Source organism: Salvelinus sp. IW2-2015, linkage group LG4q.1:29 (genome assembly GCF_002910315.2).
Source record: "Salvelinus sp. IW2-2015 linkage group LG4q.1:29, ASM291031v2, whole genome shotgun sequence".
Taxonomy (NCBI): Eukaryota; Metazoa; Chordata; class Actinopteri; order Salmoniformes; family Salmonidae; genus Salvelinus; species Salvelinus sp. IW2-2015.
The window spans coordinates 6076761-6094646 of record NC_036842.1 but is presented as its reverse complement, the minus strand read 5'-3'; the positions used below and the strand labels follow the sequence as shown (position 1 = coordinate 6094646).

At 43.6% G+C, this 17886-nt stretch overlaps 1 protein-coding gene across 6 annotated transcripts in view; it reads left to right on the top strand.

Moving 5' to 3' along the window:
- LOC111961302 (APC regulator of WNT signaling pathway) overlaps positions 1-17406 on the top strand; it is a 56160-nt gene extending 38754 nt beyond the window's left edge. For all 6 annotated transcript variants that reach the window (XM_023983464.2, XM_023983467.2, XM_023983463.2 and 3 more), the window contains 8 exons: positions 6342-6443; positions 7552-7713; positions 7908-8124; positions 8317-8412; positions 8748-8887; positions 9201-9395; positions 9578-9792; positions 9926-17406. In XM_023983464.2, the coding sequence (XP_023839232.1) occupies positions 6342-6443; positions 7552-7713; positions 7908-8124; positions 8317-8412; positions 8748-8887; positions 9201-9395; positions 9578-9792; positions 9926-16367 (7569 nt within the window). In that variant the 3' untranslated portion in view covers positions 16368-17406. The remainder of the gene's footprint in view (positions 1-6341; positions 6444-7551; positions 7714-7907; positions 8125-8316; positions 8413-8747; positions 8888-9200; positions 9396-9577; positions 9793-9925) is intronic.
- The last annotated feature ends 480 nt before the right edge of the window (positions 17407-17886 follow it).

Sequence of the window (17886 nt, the reverse complement as noted above, 5' to 3'; positions counted from 1 at the left end):
AGCTGAGCAATCGTGAGCTGCCTTTTTGGCTGTGCTTAGAGCCTCGACTTTCCTGTTATTTCTAATGGTTTGTGTCTTACTTCAGAGTAGGTTTAATCGCTGAGGTTAAAGCGTTAATGCAGGGGTTCCCAAACCTTTTTGGSCCACGACCYCATTTTGATATATGAAAATTCTTGTGACTCCCAAGCATTTTTTAGATGTAATTAACAGCCAATGTTTACGTTTTTCTTTGGGGCAATGGCAGTCAATTGCAAAACATTCTAACACTATTTCTKATTGTATTCTCAGCTAACTAGGGCTGACCCCAATTAGTCAACTGGTCAATTGTTTGGTCTAGAGGCTGTTGGTCGACCAAGTTTTTTTTTTTTTTGCGCAATAGCAAAAAATGCCCATCTCAGTGAACTAATCCATTGCGGAGGCCTAGACTAAAAGGCAATTTATGCTTGATCCGATTATGTGGTGGGGATCCATATTTAAAATTTTTATTTAACCTTTATTTAACTAGGCATGTCAGTTAAGAACACATCCTTATTTACAATGACGGTCTACCAAAAGGCAAAAGGCCTCCTGCAGGGATGGGGGCTGGGATTAAAAATACAAATAAATAAAAATATAGGACAGAACACACATCACGACGAGACACAACACTACATAGAGACCTAAGACGACAGCATAGCATGGCAGCAACACATGACAACACAGCATGGTAGCAACACAACATGGCAGGAGCACAAAACAGGGTACTAACATTGTTGGGCACAGACAACAGCACAAAGGGGAAGAGCAAAGCAGCCACAACTGTCAATAAGTGTCCATGATTGAGGGGGTGACACAATTGCAGAGCCTCAGGAGGCATGCAGAGGCAAATTCGAGCTCCAAATGTTGTAACAATGCGTAGCACTCTGTATAGCTCCGCATTGACATTATTGGTTGACGGTAGATGGGGGCGGTACATCCTGTATAAACACAAACTGACTTCCTTGACCACTTCCTTCACAACAGCGCTGCACTGCTCTGCAAAGTGCAAGAAGTATGTATGCCCTGACTTCTGCAGAGGCCGTATCACCGTTAATGCTGCATGGCMAATGCAGACGTCAGATTGACCATGCAGTGCCCAGATGCACAATGCACTTCTCTCTCCAGGAATGTGCTCTCCCCGCCAATGTGTGCATTGTTTCATAACGTSATTGTGTGAATTGTTTGATTTGGATTGTTAGTGTAGGCTATATCACTTCCACATATACTGTATCACCAGTCATACATTAACCGTTAATTTGTCATCTACAATGTCTGTTTGGTTATGCAAATTTCTGTTGCATTCAATCTACTATAATTCCAGTCTTACCGTTCTTGTCTGATAATTTTGATTAACCACATGACAATGATTTTGCGATATGAAGACGTTATTATAAATGAAATGAAACTATTCCACGAAAATGTGCATATGAAAACCATAACTGGCACACAGATTGGTATAATTGGTGAGATAAATTGGCATTCCACAAGGTTGCCGACTCCTTGTGCCACCTATTACTGGCAACTTCTGGAGAGTAACGGCAGAATCTGCGAAAGCCAGCGGGAAGAGAATGGTTAGGTCAAGGTTTTTTTTTTTTTCTCTAGATCTCTGGCTCACTTGAGTCATTTGTTTTATTTCATCAAACAGTAAGCTGAAAGCATCAGACAAGCTCAATGCATATAGTTGATTTTTATTTAAACACATAGGGTGTGTCTATATATGGAAAAATACTTGTTTAAAAATGTTGACCAATCGATTAGTCGACATAAGATCAGTCAACCAAGATTTTTTTTTGTTGTTGTCTGGGACAGCCCTACAACTCATTAGTCAATTGGAAATTAGTCTGACATCATTTCTCTCATCTCACCACCACTAATGAGATGGGTGTGCTTGGTGCATGTTGTTGGGTCGGGGTCGACAGTGCACACCTCATCTCTCCTATCACATCTAACCTGGATTTATATATATATTTTTTAAATGTATGCAGATGAGCATTGAATCAGTGCACCGTGAGGGAGACGGCACAGTATTCCGTTTTGAGTCAGGAACTCCTCCATTGTGAGGAGGGTTGAATATTTTCCCGCTATTTTACAAATGTTCTATCCCGAGAATAAATCACTTTCCTACCAGGTAACCCGGTATTTCCCGCCAAAACCGTAAGTGTCATTCAAAAGCATTATAAAGCATATAAATAGGCCTATGTCTGGATTTGATTGAAAATTCAAGCCTGACGCCACCTGAGCCTGATTAAATACATTTTATGAGCCCCATGTTAAAAACATTTAATGAGCCCAAGCCCAAATGATTGTGCCATTATCCAATACATAGGCTATATGATATATAGGCTACAGCACATTACGCACGACAGAGAAACATAAAAGTACATGGCTATAGCTATGCTCTATTGTGTAARTAAATATAWCAAGCTCCAGTAGGCTAGTCWTTTTGAGTGTGAACTGTTACTGTATTGTGTTGTACTGTTACACGGACTGGAATTACGCACCTCGTTCAAACCATGATAATGCATCATATGCGACCTACAAAGTTACTAGTATAGGCTAGTGAATTTGATTACAATTCTTCATCATTTTCCCACTAATGTTATTAGCTTCCCACCTCTTTCTCTCTAGTGCTGCTTCAGTCCTCGCCTTCAACTGTTAGATAAGGACAACTAGTCATATTAATTATATCTGCTGTTAGCTAGGTTTCTAGAAAATAAAAACAATATATTTGCTAGCTATATTTGAAATACTYGTCACTGACCTTTGTACACTTGTCAAACTACTCCATCCCAGTGCCTGTTTATTGATTAACTGGTAACTGAAAAAGTTGGCAAGAAAAATGCCCCTCCTGGGATTTTCTATTTCAGCTCATGAAACATGGAACCAACACTTTACATGTTGTGTTTATGTTTTTGTTCAGTTTTGTTGTGCTTATCTTCATCATTCTAATGACATGCTTGAATAATATAGGACTAGAATGAGATGCAGAAGGCTTTCACTTCTCATGAGGATTGAATGGTTATGGGTCTGAATAAATACCTGCTATAGCCTACCRCCATCGTGCGTTCGCTCTTCTTTCAAACTACCCGCGAGTTCTATTGGCTGCTGTATTGACCATTTTAGCAAACAAGAGCTTGCGTACCGTTTATAATAGTCTATTGGTGTAAGTAATGTAAAAATGAAATGTCCAGCAAGCTATTCTAGTCTAGATTTTCCTTCATGGGACTCAAATTGCTAAGGATGCTTTTTTTTTTTAGAGTCCAGTGGAGCACAGGTGTGTAATATTGCGAAAGAGACAGGCTATAAGTTAGAAGCTTAGTATGCATAATCCATCATTCATTAGCTAAATATATGTATTTTTATTTAACTAGGCAAATCGGTTAAGAACAAGTTCTTATTTACAATGACGGCCTACCCCGGCCAAACCCGGACGACGCTGGGCCAATTGTGCGCCGCTCTATGGGACTCCCAATCACGGCCGGATGTGATACAGCCTGGATATATAAATATAAGGCTAATACTGCATTGAATTTATTACCTGAAAGAGGTAGACTAGGATATATACGCACACATGCATATATAGATAGATCTCTCACACACACAAGCGCGGTACCAGTCAAAAGTATGGACACACCTACTCATTCAAGGGTTTTTCTTTATTTTTACTATTTTCGACATTGTGGAATAATAGTGACGACATCAAAACTATGAAAAAACACATATGGAATCATGTAGTAACCAAGAAAGTGTTAAACAAATCTATATATTTTATAAACACTTTTTTGGTTACTAAAAAATTCATGTGTTATTTCATAGTTTTGATGTCTTCGCTATTATTCTACAAACCCTTGAATAAGTAGGTGTCCAAACTTTTGACTGGTACTGCACATACATATACATACATTGCATTCGGAAAGTATTCAGACCCCTTCCTTTTGTCCACATTTTGTTACATTACAGCCTTATACACAATACCCCATAATGACAAAGTGAAACAGGTTTTCATGCTGCCACTACCATGCTTCACATTAGGGATGGTGCCAGGTTTCCTCCAGACGTGACGCTTGGCATTCAGGCCAAAGTGTTCAATCTTGGTTTCATCAGGCCAGAGAATCTTGCTTCACATGGTGTGATAGTCCTTTAGGTGTCTTTTGGCAAACTCCAAGCGGGCTGTCATGTGCAATTTACTGAGGAGTAGCTTCCATACGGCCACTTTACCATAAAGGCCTGATTGTTGGAGTGCTGCGGAGAGGGTTGACCTTCTGGAAGGTTCTCCCATCTCCACAGAGGAACTCTGGAGCTCTGTCAGAGTGACCGTTGGGTTCTTGGTCACCTCCCTGCCCAAGGCCCTTCTCCCCGATTGCTCAGTTTGGCCAGGTGGCCAGCTCAAGGAAGAGTCTTGGTGGTTCCAAACTTCTTCCATTTAAGAATAATGGTGGCCACTGTGTTCTTGGGGACCTTCAATGCTGCAGAAATGTTTTGGTACCCTTCCCCAGATCTGGGCCTCAACACAATCCTGTCTCCAAGCTCAACGGACAATTCTTTCGACCTCATGGCTTGGTTTTTGCTCTGAAATGCACTGTCAACTGTGGGACCGTCTATAGACAGGTGTGTACCTTTCCTTTCCAAATCATGTCCAATCAGTTAAATTTAACACTGGTGGTCTCCAATCAAGTTGTAGAAACATCTCAAGGATGATCCATGGAAACAGGATGCACCTGAGCTCAATTTGAGTCTCATAGCAAAAGGTCTGAATACTATTTCTGTTTTTTAGGTTTAATACATTTGGAAAAATTTCTAAACCTGTTTTCGTTTTGTCATTATAGGGCATTTTTGAATTTAATCAATTTTAGAATAAAGCTGTAATGTAACAAAATGTGGAAAAAGTCAAGGGGTCTAAATATTTCCCGACGGTACTGTATATATCAATTTTGAACAGGATTATCTATTTTGCAATTTTAATGGAATTGATGGAGAGACTGCGAGATAGTGCTCGCTCGTGCACTGATTTAAATTAATGATATAGGAGCATTTTAAAACTCTGCATTTGCAATAAAAAAATAAGGTTACCCCGAAAGCCAGATGGAAATGTGTAAATTAGACATGCATTCGCTCTTTATATTACTGTAGCATAGGCTATGCTGTAGCAAATGTAGGTCTACCTGTCATAATAAAAAAAAGTTAGGGTCTAAAGTTTGGGTCTCCATACTGAAATGGGCTGTCGGTCACCACCCTGAGCGTCGATGATTCATCATACTGTGACCAGAGTGAAGGCCATAGAGAATCCATATTTAGACATCGCATATCATTTAACAGTTCCAGTTCACGTCATGCTGTGTGTATAAATAATGTATTATAATTTACTGGTTTCTCACATTTATTTATCCCCGGAAAAGGGAGTGGTTTTGGGGCGATAAATCTCGGTAACCGGGTTCCCGCCAATAAACCCTAATAGTGAACCATGTCACAGTCGACTGGATTTCGCTGATTTGGTCACTCATCTGTTGAATTGTTTTGAATTTCCTCTGCATGCTTGCTTTCAGTTCGTTCAGTWTCCCAAATATGTCTGTTACATAAGTAAGGAGACACCTCTTTTTTTTATTTTCGTTACACAGAAATTCAACAAAGCCTGTTTTTTCTTTTTTTACACATCCATTACGAATGAAAACAGTTCCTCTCACAATTCAAAACATCTTTCTATCACTCCCCCTCAATAACCACTGCCTCGGTGTGAAATAGAACATTGACATGCTGTGATCTCATATCTCCACGTAGTTTTGCGAACAGGCGTGCGTGATGTAGTTTACAATCGAAGTTACCTGCTGCGTTTCTGAGTTCTGCGCTCAGCTCTTTTGCAGCCAGTTGCTCTCTGTGTATCCATTATAGCTCAGTGGGTGTATCATACAATGCATCTCTAATGCAGAGGGAGACACATTCATAACTAGAGTGCAGAGCCACATCTGTCCAAAAGTCCATCATTCGATCCCATGGAGTCTGTTTTTTGTCAATATAGCCACGCAACACACTGAGCCGTTTCATGCTTGGGAATCATGAGACGGAACAATATGTCCTCGTGAATAGCATCCCCTGACTAGTAGGGAACAGAAGCCCTCACAGCTAACGTCCATTTGGAGAGCATGGGGGGGGGTTGAGTTCAGTCGGTGTACTCTTGATTGCTAGCTATAGCATCAATTCTTAGCATCAAAATGTACTTAAGTATCAAAAGTAAAAGTATAGTCCTCCAGATCAGAGGTAGTAGGGATGACCAGGGATGTTCTCTTGATAAAATGTTTTTCTTAATTAAAAATGTTTTTTTTTTTTAGGGTTCAAGCAGTCGCCTGGATCACGATTCTGCCAGTGAAATAAGTTTGGGTGTGGGTAGTTACTCTGTGCCCCGCCGACTGACCAGTCACCTGGGCACCAAGGTAACCAGAGATACTAATACACCTCAGGTTGATATAGTTCTACTGTTACTATGAAACAGCCCCCGTTAACAATTAACCACATGAGATCTGCCTGCATGTCCAAACCGGAATTGTGAAATGTTATCTGTACTGAACAAAAATATAAACGCAACATGCAACAATTTCATAGATTTTTACATGAGGAAATCAGTCAATTGAAATAAGTTCATTAGGCCCTATTCTATGGGTATCACATGACTTGGAATACAAATATGTATCTGTTGGTCACAGTTACCTTTTWAAAAAAAATGGGTCTCGCAATGGGCTTAAGGATCTCGTCACGGTATATTTGTGCATTGAAATTGCCATAGATAAATTGCAATTGTGTTCGTTGTCTGTAGCTTATGCCTGCCCATACCATAACCCTACCGCCACCATGGGGCACTCTGTTCACAACATTCGCAAAATGTCTCACCCACACGACGCGTGGTCTGCGGTTGTGAGGCTAGTTGGACGTACTCCCAAATTCTCAAACGATTTTGGAGATGGATTATGGTAGAGAAATTAACACTTCAATTATTTGGCAACAGCTCTGGTGGACATTCCTTAAGGCAGCATGCCAATTGTACGCGCCCTCAACTTGAGACATCTGTGGCATTGTGTTGTGACATAACTGCACATTTTAGTGGCCTTTTGTTCCCAGCATAAGGTGCACCTGTGTAATGACCATGCTGTTTAATCAGCTTCTTGATATGCCACACCTGTCAACTGGATTGATTATCTTGGCAAAGGATAAATTATCTCAAACAGGGATGTAAACAAATGTGTGCACAAAACTTGAGAGAAATGTGTTTTTTGTGCATATGGAATATTTGAGGTCTTTTATTTCAGCTCATAAAACATGGGACTAACACTTTACATGTTGTGTTTATATTTTTGTTCAGTGTAGTTTAGCAATTTCATAAAAATTATACATTTATTTTAACAGAAGTAGCCCACGTAAATTAGATTGCATCCCAAGGGGTATAATGTTATCAATTTTGATATGAATAACTTGTTTTGACCTATAAATTATCAGTGTGTCTTCTACAATATAGTTGTTCTCACGGTCGGCCTTCTTGCCCTACAGGTGGAGATGGTATATTCCCTTCTTTCAATGCTGGGGACCCACGATAAAGATGACATGTCTCGCACTCTGCTTGCCATGTCCAGCTCTCAGGACAGCTGCATCGCCATGCGTCAGTCTGGCTGCCTTCCCTTACTCATCCAGCTCCTCCACGGCAACGACAAGGTTTGAAATGTTACATTTTTGGGGGGTAACTTTGTTTTTTATCATTAGTTATTTGTTTTACCATGAAGGATCACTCTGGAAATATGTGTTTTAATTCATGCTTTCATGTGAAATCCTCTGGGATCAAATGTGTTGTCAAGGTATGTATTATAATTTTTTTACCCCAAATAACATTTGATTCTATTCAATTCAAGGACTCAGTGCTGCTGGGGAACTCACGGGGAAGCAAGGAGGCCCGGGCGAGAGCCAGTGCCGCCCTTCATAACATTATCCACTCCCAGCCTGATGATAAGAGGGGTCGCAGGGAGATCAGAGTGCTGCACCTCCTGGAGCAGATCAGGGTCTACTGTGAGACCTGCTGGGAGTGGCAGGAGAGCCATGAGAGAGGAGTGGACCAGGACAAGAACCCCAGTGAGGCTTACTCTGTTTACTGTGTTGTATTGGTTTTGTGTATCTAGTCTTGATGTGTTGGTGTATGTATTGCTGACCTCACTAAAATAAAATATTGTGTCATATAGATGAACTGTGTCTTTGGTTAGTGAATGGACATTTGGATGGGAAATGAATTTTTGTTACCAAATGGTGTGTTTGTGTGAACCCCAGTGCCCTCTCCCGTGGAGCATCAGATCTGCCCAGCGGTGTGTGTTCTTATGAAGCTGTCCTTTGACGAAGAGCACAGGCACGCTATGAATGAGCTCGGTAAGCATTCACCAAATGCACTTTGTTTTTACTTAGACTAATTAACCAGGGTAATCACCTCCACTGCTTTCCAGGCAGTTATCTTTAAAGATAACACATTTGATGGATTTTATTTCATACCATTATCATCACCAAGCAACCATAACAGAACAGAGCTACTTAAAGGCATCGTGTTAGAGAAATAATTGATGTCTTCATCACTGTAACGATGTAGGATCTTCTGCAATGTCCTCAATTATGTGCGTGGCATAGGACATTATATAGTAGAACATTCATGGGGCAGACTAATTCAATTTATTGATTGGCATTTCTCCTGCTGCTCTGTGTGTTCCCAGGGGGCTTGCAGGCTATAGGGGAGCTGCTCCAAGTGGACTGTGAAATCTATGGCCTCACCAGCGACCACTACAGCGTCACTCTGAGGAGATACGCTGGCATGGCCCTCACCAACCTCACCTTTGGGGATGTTGCCAATAAGGTGAGCTTATTCAGACTGTGTAGCCTAATGTCAGATATTGATTGATTGTGTGTGGAATTGTTACAGAACATTTTGGGATGTCTACCTTGTGGCTGGTTCCTCAGGTTCAGATTAAGCCTATTCCTAGAGGTAAAAAAAAGTTCAATCTCCATTGAGCATGCTTTTTAGTTTAGGAGTAGGATCAATCGGAGTCTGGGAAACCTTCCCACATGTGTCCTTACACCTGAGAGTAAGTGTATTCTTTGATAATCTTGTTCTAAAAAGTATGGCTTCAACTTAATAATAAGCATCTTTCTGTGTCTTCAATCCTCAGGCAACACTGTGTTCCATGAAGGGATGCATGAGGGCCATGGTGGCTCAGCTGAAGTCTGAGAGTGAGGATCTACAGCAGGTGATTGCCAGTGTGTTGAGGAACCTGTCCTGGCGTGCAGATGTGAACAGTAAGAAGACCCTCCGCGAGGTGGGCAGCGTCAGGGCTCTGATGGAGTGTGCATTGGAGGTACAGAAGGTGAGACACATCATGAATACACTTTCAATTACAGGTCACCTTGGTTACTTTGGTACGGATATATAATTAGGAGCACATAATGTATAAATATTTGAATGAAATGTCCAATAGGAATTTGATCAAGATATTTGCCTGAAGATGTATTCACTGGCTAATAGTTTGTCCTCTTTCCCTTTTTATAGGAGTCTACTCTGAAGAGTGTCCTCAGTGCCCTGTGGAACCTGTCAGCTCACTGCACTGAAAACAAAGCTGATATCTGTGCTGTAGAGGGTGCTTTGGCCTTCCTGGTTAGCACTCTGACATACCGAAGCCAAACCAACACCCTCGCCATCATTGAAAGTGGAGGAGGCATCTTGCGCAACGTATCTAGTCTCATTGCTACAAATGAAGATCACAGGTGTGTTTTCGAAAATCAAAAGTGACTAACTATAGTATTATGCTGTTAAATATTATAATTATTTGATATTTTACTGTATCCCCTGTAATTTGTACACTTGAAAGCTTACAGGACCATATGTTTCTGTCTGTAGGCAAATCCTGAGAGAGAACAACTGTCTTCAGACACTCCTGCAGCACCTGAAGTCTCACAGCCTGACTATTGTGAGCAACGCGTGCGGCACTCTGTGGAACCTCTCTGCCCGCAACGCAAAGGACCAGGAGGCCTTGTGGGACATGGGTGCTGTGAGCATGCTGAAGAACCTAATCCACTCCAAGCACAAGATGATCGCCATGGGCAGCGCTGCAGCACTGAGGAACCTCATGGCAAACAGGCCCGCCAAATACAAGGACGCCAACATCATGTCGCCTGGATCCAGCCTGCCCTCTCTTCACGTCAGGAAACAGAAAGCCTTGATCGAGGAACTGGACTCTCAGCACCTCTCTGAGACATTTGACAACATTGACAATTTAAGCCCCAAGGCGTCCCACAGGGGTAAACCAAGCAGGCACAAGCAGAATGTCTACAGTGATTACGATGGTGTTTCTAGATCGGACGGGTTTAGCCCCAACAGTGTGCCTGTGCGCCCCCCTTACGTGAACACACCAGTTCTGTCAAGCCCGTCACCCAGAGAGAACCAAAGGGGAAACATAGACAGTGTTAGGGCTGAGAGGGATCGAAGCCAGGACAGAGACAGAGCGAGGGGTGCACCCGGGGGTTTCCACCCAGATCATGACTCGAAGAGAATGCAGATGCCTGCCACAACAGCTGCTCAGATCGCCTTGGTGATGGAGGAGGTGAAAAGCATTCACTTGCTGACTGGTCTGGATGACCGGTCACCAGAGAGCCCTAATCAAGACCCTCACCGTACCACTGCAGCACATGGTCATTCAAATGTATACCCCTACACTAAGCCCGATCACTCGGGCAGACCTTGTCCAATGCCCAAGTTAGAATACAGGGCGTCAAACGACAGTCTCAACAGTGTCAACAGCACTGACGGCTATGGAAAAAGAGGCCAGATGAAGCCATCTGTGGACTCTTACTCTGAGGATGATGAGGGGAAGTGTTGTGTCTATAGAAAATATCCTGCAGACCTCGCTCACAAGATCCACAATGCAAACCACATGGAAGATGATGATGGAGAAGTTGACACACCCATCAACTACAGCCTGAAGTATTCTGACGAGCAGCTGAACTCTGGTCGGCAAAGTCCAAGCCAAAATGAGAGATGGGCGAGGCCTAAGCACATGGAGGAGGAGATGAAACAGACAGATCAGAGGTCTGTGCGATCTCAAAGCCCAGGCTACCCCATGTACACGGAGGGCAACAGTGAGGGCGAGGAAAAACTCAAGTACAAGCCCAGGTTCGTGCAAACAGAAATGCCACAGGGATTCAGATCAAGGAACGCCAATCAACAAGATCAAAGCAATGCTGGCCCCACTCAAGGAATTAACAAAAAGATGAACAACCAGACTATGTGCCAGTCTGTGGATGATTACAGTGATGACAAACCAACCAATTATAGTGAGCGATACTCAGAGGAAGAACAAGATGAGCAGCCGACCAATTACAGCATGAAGTACACCGAGGAACATCACGCAGAACAACCCATTGATTACAGTCTGAAATACTCAGACTCCTCCTCCCAAAAATCCATGTTTAGTCATTCAAAGTCATCCTCCACTCAGAGCTCAGTGAAAGACAATCTGAGCCAAGATGGTTCCACATCATCCGTGTCATCCATAAAGAATGCAGGAAGACAAATGCAGCTACATCCCTCCTCGGCTCAAATGAGATCAGGGCCAACTCGGCCAGGCCAGAAGAACACAATATGCAAACCCCCTACCGTCAATCAAGAGACACTACAGACGTACTGTGTTGAGGACACACCCATCTGTTTCTCAAGGGGTAGCTCTCTGTCATCCTTGTCCTCAGAGGAGGACGAAATGGAGGGCTGCAAGAGGAATGTAAATGCTACCAGTAACTACCCAACTCTTCCCATCTCTGAGAAAGAGTCGACTGGCGGTCACACACGAGAACAACGCAGAACCGAGAGCCAGTTGTCTGTGCAGTATGTCCGAATGAAGCCTCCAAGGAATATTCAAGTTCATGGAGATGGATCCAGACATCACAAAGCTGTTGAGTTTTCATCTGGAGCCAAATCCCCATCCAAAAGTGGCGCCCAGACCCCCAAAAGCCCCCCAGAACAGTATGTGCAGGAGACACCCCTCATGTTCAGCAGATGCACATCTGTAAGCTCTCTCGACAGCTTTGAGAGCCATTCCATCGCTAGCTCTATACAGAGTGAATTGTGTAGCGGTATGCCCAGTGGAATCATTAGTCCAAGCGATCTGCCCGACAGCCCTGGTCAGACCATGCCTCCGAGTCGTAGCAAAACACCACCACCACCCCCAGAAAATCAACATCCACCCCCAATGAAACACAAAAAGGTGCCTCCTCCGCCGCCTCCGAGGGCGGATATGGCTCCAAGGCATGCTGCTGTACACGCTGCTGTCCAGAAAGTCCAGGTGCTTCCGGATAATGACGCCCTCCTACACTTTGCGACAGAGAGTACCCCAGAAGGATTCTCTTGCGCATCCAGCCTCAGTGCTTTAAGCTTAGATGAACCTTACATTCAGAAAGATGAGCTCAAGATCATGCCTCCTGTTCATGAAGACGACCAGGGAATTGAGGCTGAGCATGAGAATGATGACACTACAGAACCCCCAAGCCAAGGGAAGCGTGAGACGGAAAAAGACATTTTGGATGATTCAGATGATGACGATATAGAAATACTGGAGGCTTGCATAAACTCAGCCATGCCAACAAAGTCATCAAGAAAACTCAAAAAGCAATCCCCTTCCAACACTACTTCTAGAATACCACCACCTACTGCCCGTAAACCAAGCCAACTTCCTGTTTACAAATTACATCCTTCACAAACCAGAGGACAACAGAAGACTGTGAACTTTGCCCATGGAGAGGACATGCCTAGGATTTACTGTGTAGAGGGAACCCCTATCAATTTCTCAACCGCCACATCTCTCAGCGACCTAACCATTGATTCACCCCCTAATGAGCTGGCCAATGCTGAAAGCCGTGCTCCTCCTCGTGCAGAAATATCATCCAGTCAAAGAAGGGACACTATTCCAGAAGGTAAATGTACAGAGGAAAAAGATGCAGGTGTTACTTCCTCCTCCACACAAGCTGCCGGGACAGAAAATGAAGGGGATGATATTTTAGCAGAGTGCATCAGTTCAGCCATGCCAAAAGGTAAAATCCACAAATCCTTTAGAGTACAGAAAATGTACGATCAACCACTGCACCCGTCAGCTTCTCCTGTTAGCCTAGTCCAGCAGGAGGTTGAAAAGAAGCCCACTTCCCCTGTTAAACCAATGCCACAGAGTAGTGAGTATAGAGCTAGGATGATTAAGAAACCCCAGCCTCCGTTCAACTTTTCTTCATAYCCTGATAAAAACAAAGAAACCAAAATGCAACAGACAAAAATGGCATCCAGAGATTTCACAGATAAGCCACAAAATGCGGAGAGGCCACGTCCAGGGTTTGCTTTTGACTCGCCACAGCATTACACACCAATAGAGGGTACACCCTATTGCTTCTCACGCAATGATTCACTGAGTTCATTGGACTTTGAGGATGAGGAACCTAACCTCGCCAAGGAAAAGGCAGAACTCAGAAAAGACAAAGACCAGAGGAAAGCTTCAACAAAAAACTGTGGAAAGCCATCCTTAAGGGCAAACAGGGGAAATCTACCACAGACTGCTCCAACAAAACCTCAGCAACAGAAGGAGGCAGTATTTCCACAAGCATCCAAAGAAAACATGGGGCCAGTGCCAGATGAGAAGCAGAAGTTTTCCATTGAAGACACGCCGATGTGTTTCTCTAGAAACTCATCTCTCAGCTCTTTAAGTGACATTGACCAAGAGAACAACAACAAAGACCTCCAGCCAAAAGAAGAAGAAGAAGAAGAGGAGGAGGATGTAACTCAGGTGGAAGCTCCTACAAGACCCCAAGCCTCTGGTTACGCACCAAAAGCCTTTCATGTTGAAGATACCCCTGTGTGTTTTTCAAGAAACAGTTCACTCAGCTCACTAAGCATTGACTCAGAAGATGACCTTCTACAAGAGTGCATCAGTTCAGCCATGCCAAAAAAGAAGAAACAGACAGCGAGAAATAAAGAGGGGAATGACCAAGGAGATGCCATTGAGGAGAGAAGTATGGACGGCATTTTAGCTGAGGAGCCAGAACTCATATTAGATCTCACTGATACATATAGTCCAGTTTCTGAACAAGCCTTATCGCCAGACTCTGAGTCCTTTGATTGGAAGGCCATCCAAGAGGGTGCCAATTCCATCGTCAGCAGTTTGCACCAGGCAGCTGCTAGCCTCTCTAGACAAGGCTCATCTGACTCTGACTCAATCCTCTCCCTCAAATCTGGAATATCCCTTGGGTCTCCCTTTCATTTACCCTTAAATTCAGAGGATAATAAATCTGCATCYGACAAAGGACGCCCACGGATATTAAAGCCTGGTGAAAAGAGCACTTTAGAAGCAAAAAAGAAAGAAAAGGAAGAGGAGGCAGCAAAAGCTCTTAAAGGGGGCAAGAAAGTCTACAAAAGTMTCATAACAGGAAAACCACGTGCCAGCACTGAGACCCCAGCTTCATTACAGCAGAGGCAGACGGCCCCTACTGTTCCAATCTCTCGTGGTAGGACAATGATCCATGTCCCTGGTGTTAGAAGCAGTTCTCCAAGCACTAGCCCAGTCCAAAAGAAGCCTCCAGCCCGCGGTCCAGCCTCAGTCTCAAAAATTCCCCCTACCCAAGGGCAGAGCTCCAGTAATTCAAACAGAAGCATTAAACCACCTGCTAAATCTGACCCTAGTCCCGCCAGGGATCAGCCTGGATCTCAATCGGGATCAAGTAAAGCTTCATCACGATCTGGATCCAGAGACTCCACACCATCCAGGCCAGCTCAGCAGTCCTTGACCACCAGACCCATGCAGTCACCTGGTCGCTCCTCTGTGTCACCTGGAAGAAATGGTCTCGGCCCTTCAAACAAATTATCCCAACTGCCTCGCACTGCTTCTCCAAGCACATCGTCAACCAAGTCTTCTGGTTCTGGCAGGATGTCCTACACCTCCCCTGGAAGACAGATGGGTCAGCAAACGCCACCCAAGCAGACTGGCTTGACTAGAAGCACTAGCGGAATCCCTAGGAGTGAATCTGCCTCAAAGAGCCTAAATCAGTGTGGAGTTACTGGCACATCTAAGAAGCAAGACTTGTCCAGGATGACATCCACAAAGTCAAGTGGAAGTGAGTCAGACCGGTCGGAGAAACCTGCCCTAGTTCGCCAGTCAACGTTCATCAAAGAGGCCCCTAGTCCAACACTGAAGAGGAAATTGGAAGAGTCTGCCTCGTTCGAGTCTCTGTCCCCCTCCTCTACCAGCCAGTCTCAAACGCCTGTGTCAAGCCCGTCTTTGCCAGATATGTCGTTGACTCTGCCCTATCAAGGAAGTCAGGGAAGCAACTGGAAAAAGTCCCCTCAGAGTCAAAACTCTTCAGAAAATGAGGATGGGCAACCTCAAAGGGGAGGGAAACACGACATCTCCAGATCCCATTCAGAAAGCCCCTCCAGACTCCCTAATCTTAACAGGACAGGGACATGGAAGAGGGAGAAAAGCAAACACTCCTCCTCTCTTCCAAGGGTTGGCACCTGGAAGAGAACTGGCAGCTCCTCTTCCATCCTCTCTGCCTCCTCTGAGTCAAGTGAAAAGGGCAAAAGTGAGGATGAACGACAGCCACTGAGTCCAGCCCAAAGGTCCCCACACGGCAAAGATGGAAACCCTTTAAAAGGAACATGGAGGAAGATGAAGGACAGTGAAATCTCTCAGTCAGAAGGCCACGATTCTTCCTCCATAGACTCTAACACCATGGCCATGGGGCACCAAATGAGCCCTGCAGTGTCCAAGACTGAGGATGTGTGGGTGAGGATTGAGGACTGTCCCATTAACAGTCCGAGGTCTGTAAAATCTCCAACAGCAAACACACCTCCAGTAATCGACAGTGTTCTAGTCAAAATGCCCTCTGTTGATCTCTTGTCAAGTGAAACCCATCCCAAACAGTCCAAAAATGAAAGTGTAAATGCTCGTAGGCTAGGTCCAGAGACTAATTTAAACTTGTTTAGGAGCAGTGAGAGTCTTGATAAGAAAGGGCCAGACCTCAAGCCTGCTCAGAGCATCATCCCAGAGGCCCATGAACTGCCTGTTGCTGAACGCACCCCTTTTAGCTCCTCCAACTCTAGCAAACACAGCTCACCTAGTGGTGCTGTGGCTGCCAGGGTCAGCCCTTTCAATTACACTCCTAGCCCCAGGAAGAGCAGTGCTGACAGTGCCACACCACCACGACCCTCACAGATACCCACGCCTGTCAGCGTCACCAACAGTGCAAAAAAGAGAGAATCTAAAGGAGAAAGTGCTGGAGAAAGTGGGTCCTACATTGTAACCTCAGTTTAAGTCCCTTGAGGCTAGACTACACAGACACACAACCATGATCTAGGGGAAATGTATTGAGCATACCTAGTGACCTCTGTTGTAAAGAATTATTCAAACACTAAGCAAAGATCATGGATTCATCAACTTTTGGTGTAAAAAACTAACATGTAAATAATAGTGAGATACTAGAGGGTTATTGTAGTTGATGCCTAGCCTAATTGCTGGGCTCGTGTTTCTTTGCTGGTAGGAATGTGGCTGGGACACTTGGTTATCAGAGAACGAGAGAGGGAGACCTCTGAAGGATAATGTATGTGAATTTGTACTGTACAGATTTTAATTATGTATGTATTTAATTTAAACCCCTGTAAAGATCCTGAATCTTGTCTGACTTGACAAAGATAATCACTTAAAGTTGCCTATTTGGGTTGTTAAATCCCTTAAAGATGGACTTTAATGCTACTCCATTTATTTTTTATTAAACCTAAGTTTCAGTCAAAGAACATTAATTCTCATTTTTACTACTGCAAATGTATTATAAACTTCCCTTCCTTGCATGACCTGATGGTTTGGTTCCTGAAGTAAAGATTAACATGTATGTGGTCACATGTGTTGGTAGCTGTAGTGTAACATTTTACACTATTTTTGTGTGCTCTGAACGTAAAGGAATTAACTGCAAGTTACCCGTGACAACTTTTCGAATGAGAAAATATTTACATTGGAAAATAGATGATATAAGAGAGTAGATAAGATGCATTGCTCTGCTGTTTAATTGTTATCAGGTGAGTTGGATGCTTTTTAACTAAGAGACTATCTCAGAAGGACTGAATGAACACTTTGAACAAAATAAATTATTACTGTAGGTTTTTGGTGTTGGTATATCATTATTTAAAGCTCATTTTACTTCCACTGTAATGCTAAAGCACATACAATTACACTGTGTGAATGACTGTTCGTGTTTTATTTTCTCATGCAATAAAGTAGTGGTTGGATATTCAAAGGAAAAAAGTAAATTTACAAATTGTAAATCAAATTAATAAACGTTAACATTTTTGGTGCAAAACTAGTGTCCAGTGTTACTGAACAGTGGAAGGGTTGTGTGTATCAAGCTTTGATAATTTAGTATCCATCTTGAATATATTTTGGTAGTGAATGGAATTTAAGCTCTGCTTCCAGTCAAATCAAATGAATTTATAAAGCCCTTACATCAGCTGATATCTCAAAGTGCTATACAGAAACCCAGCCTAAAACCCCAAACAGCAAGCAATGCAGGTGTAGAAGCACGGTGGCTAGGAAAAACTCCCTAGAAAGGCCAGAACCTAGGGAGGAACCAGGCTATGAGGGGTGGCCAGTCCTCTTCTGGCTGTGCCGGGTGGAGATTATAACAGAACATGGCCAAGATGTTCAAATAATAATCACAGTGGTTGTCGAGGGTGCAACAGGTCAGCACCTCAGGAGTAAATGTCAGTTGGATTTTCATAGCCGTCCGGTGAACAGGTCAGGGTTCCATAGCCGCAGGCAGAACAGTTGAAACTGGAGCAGC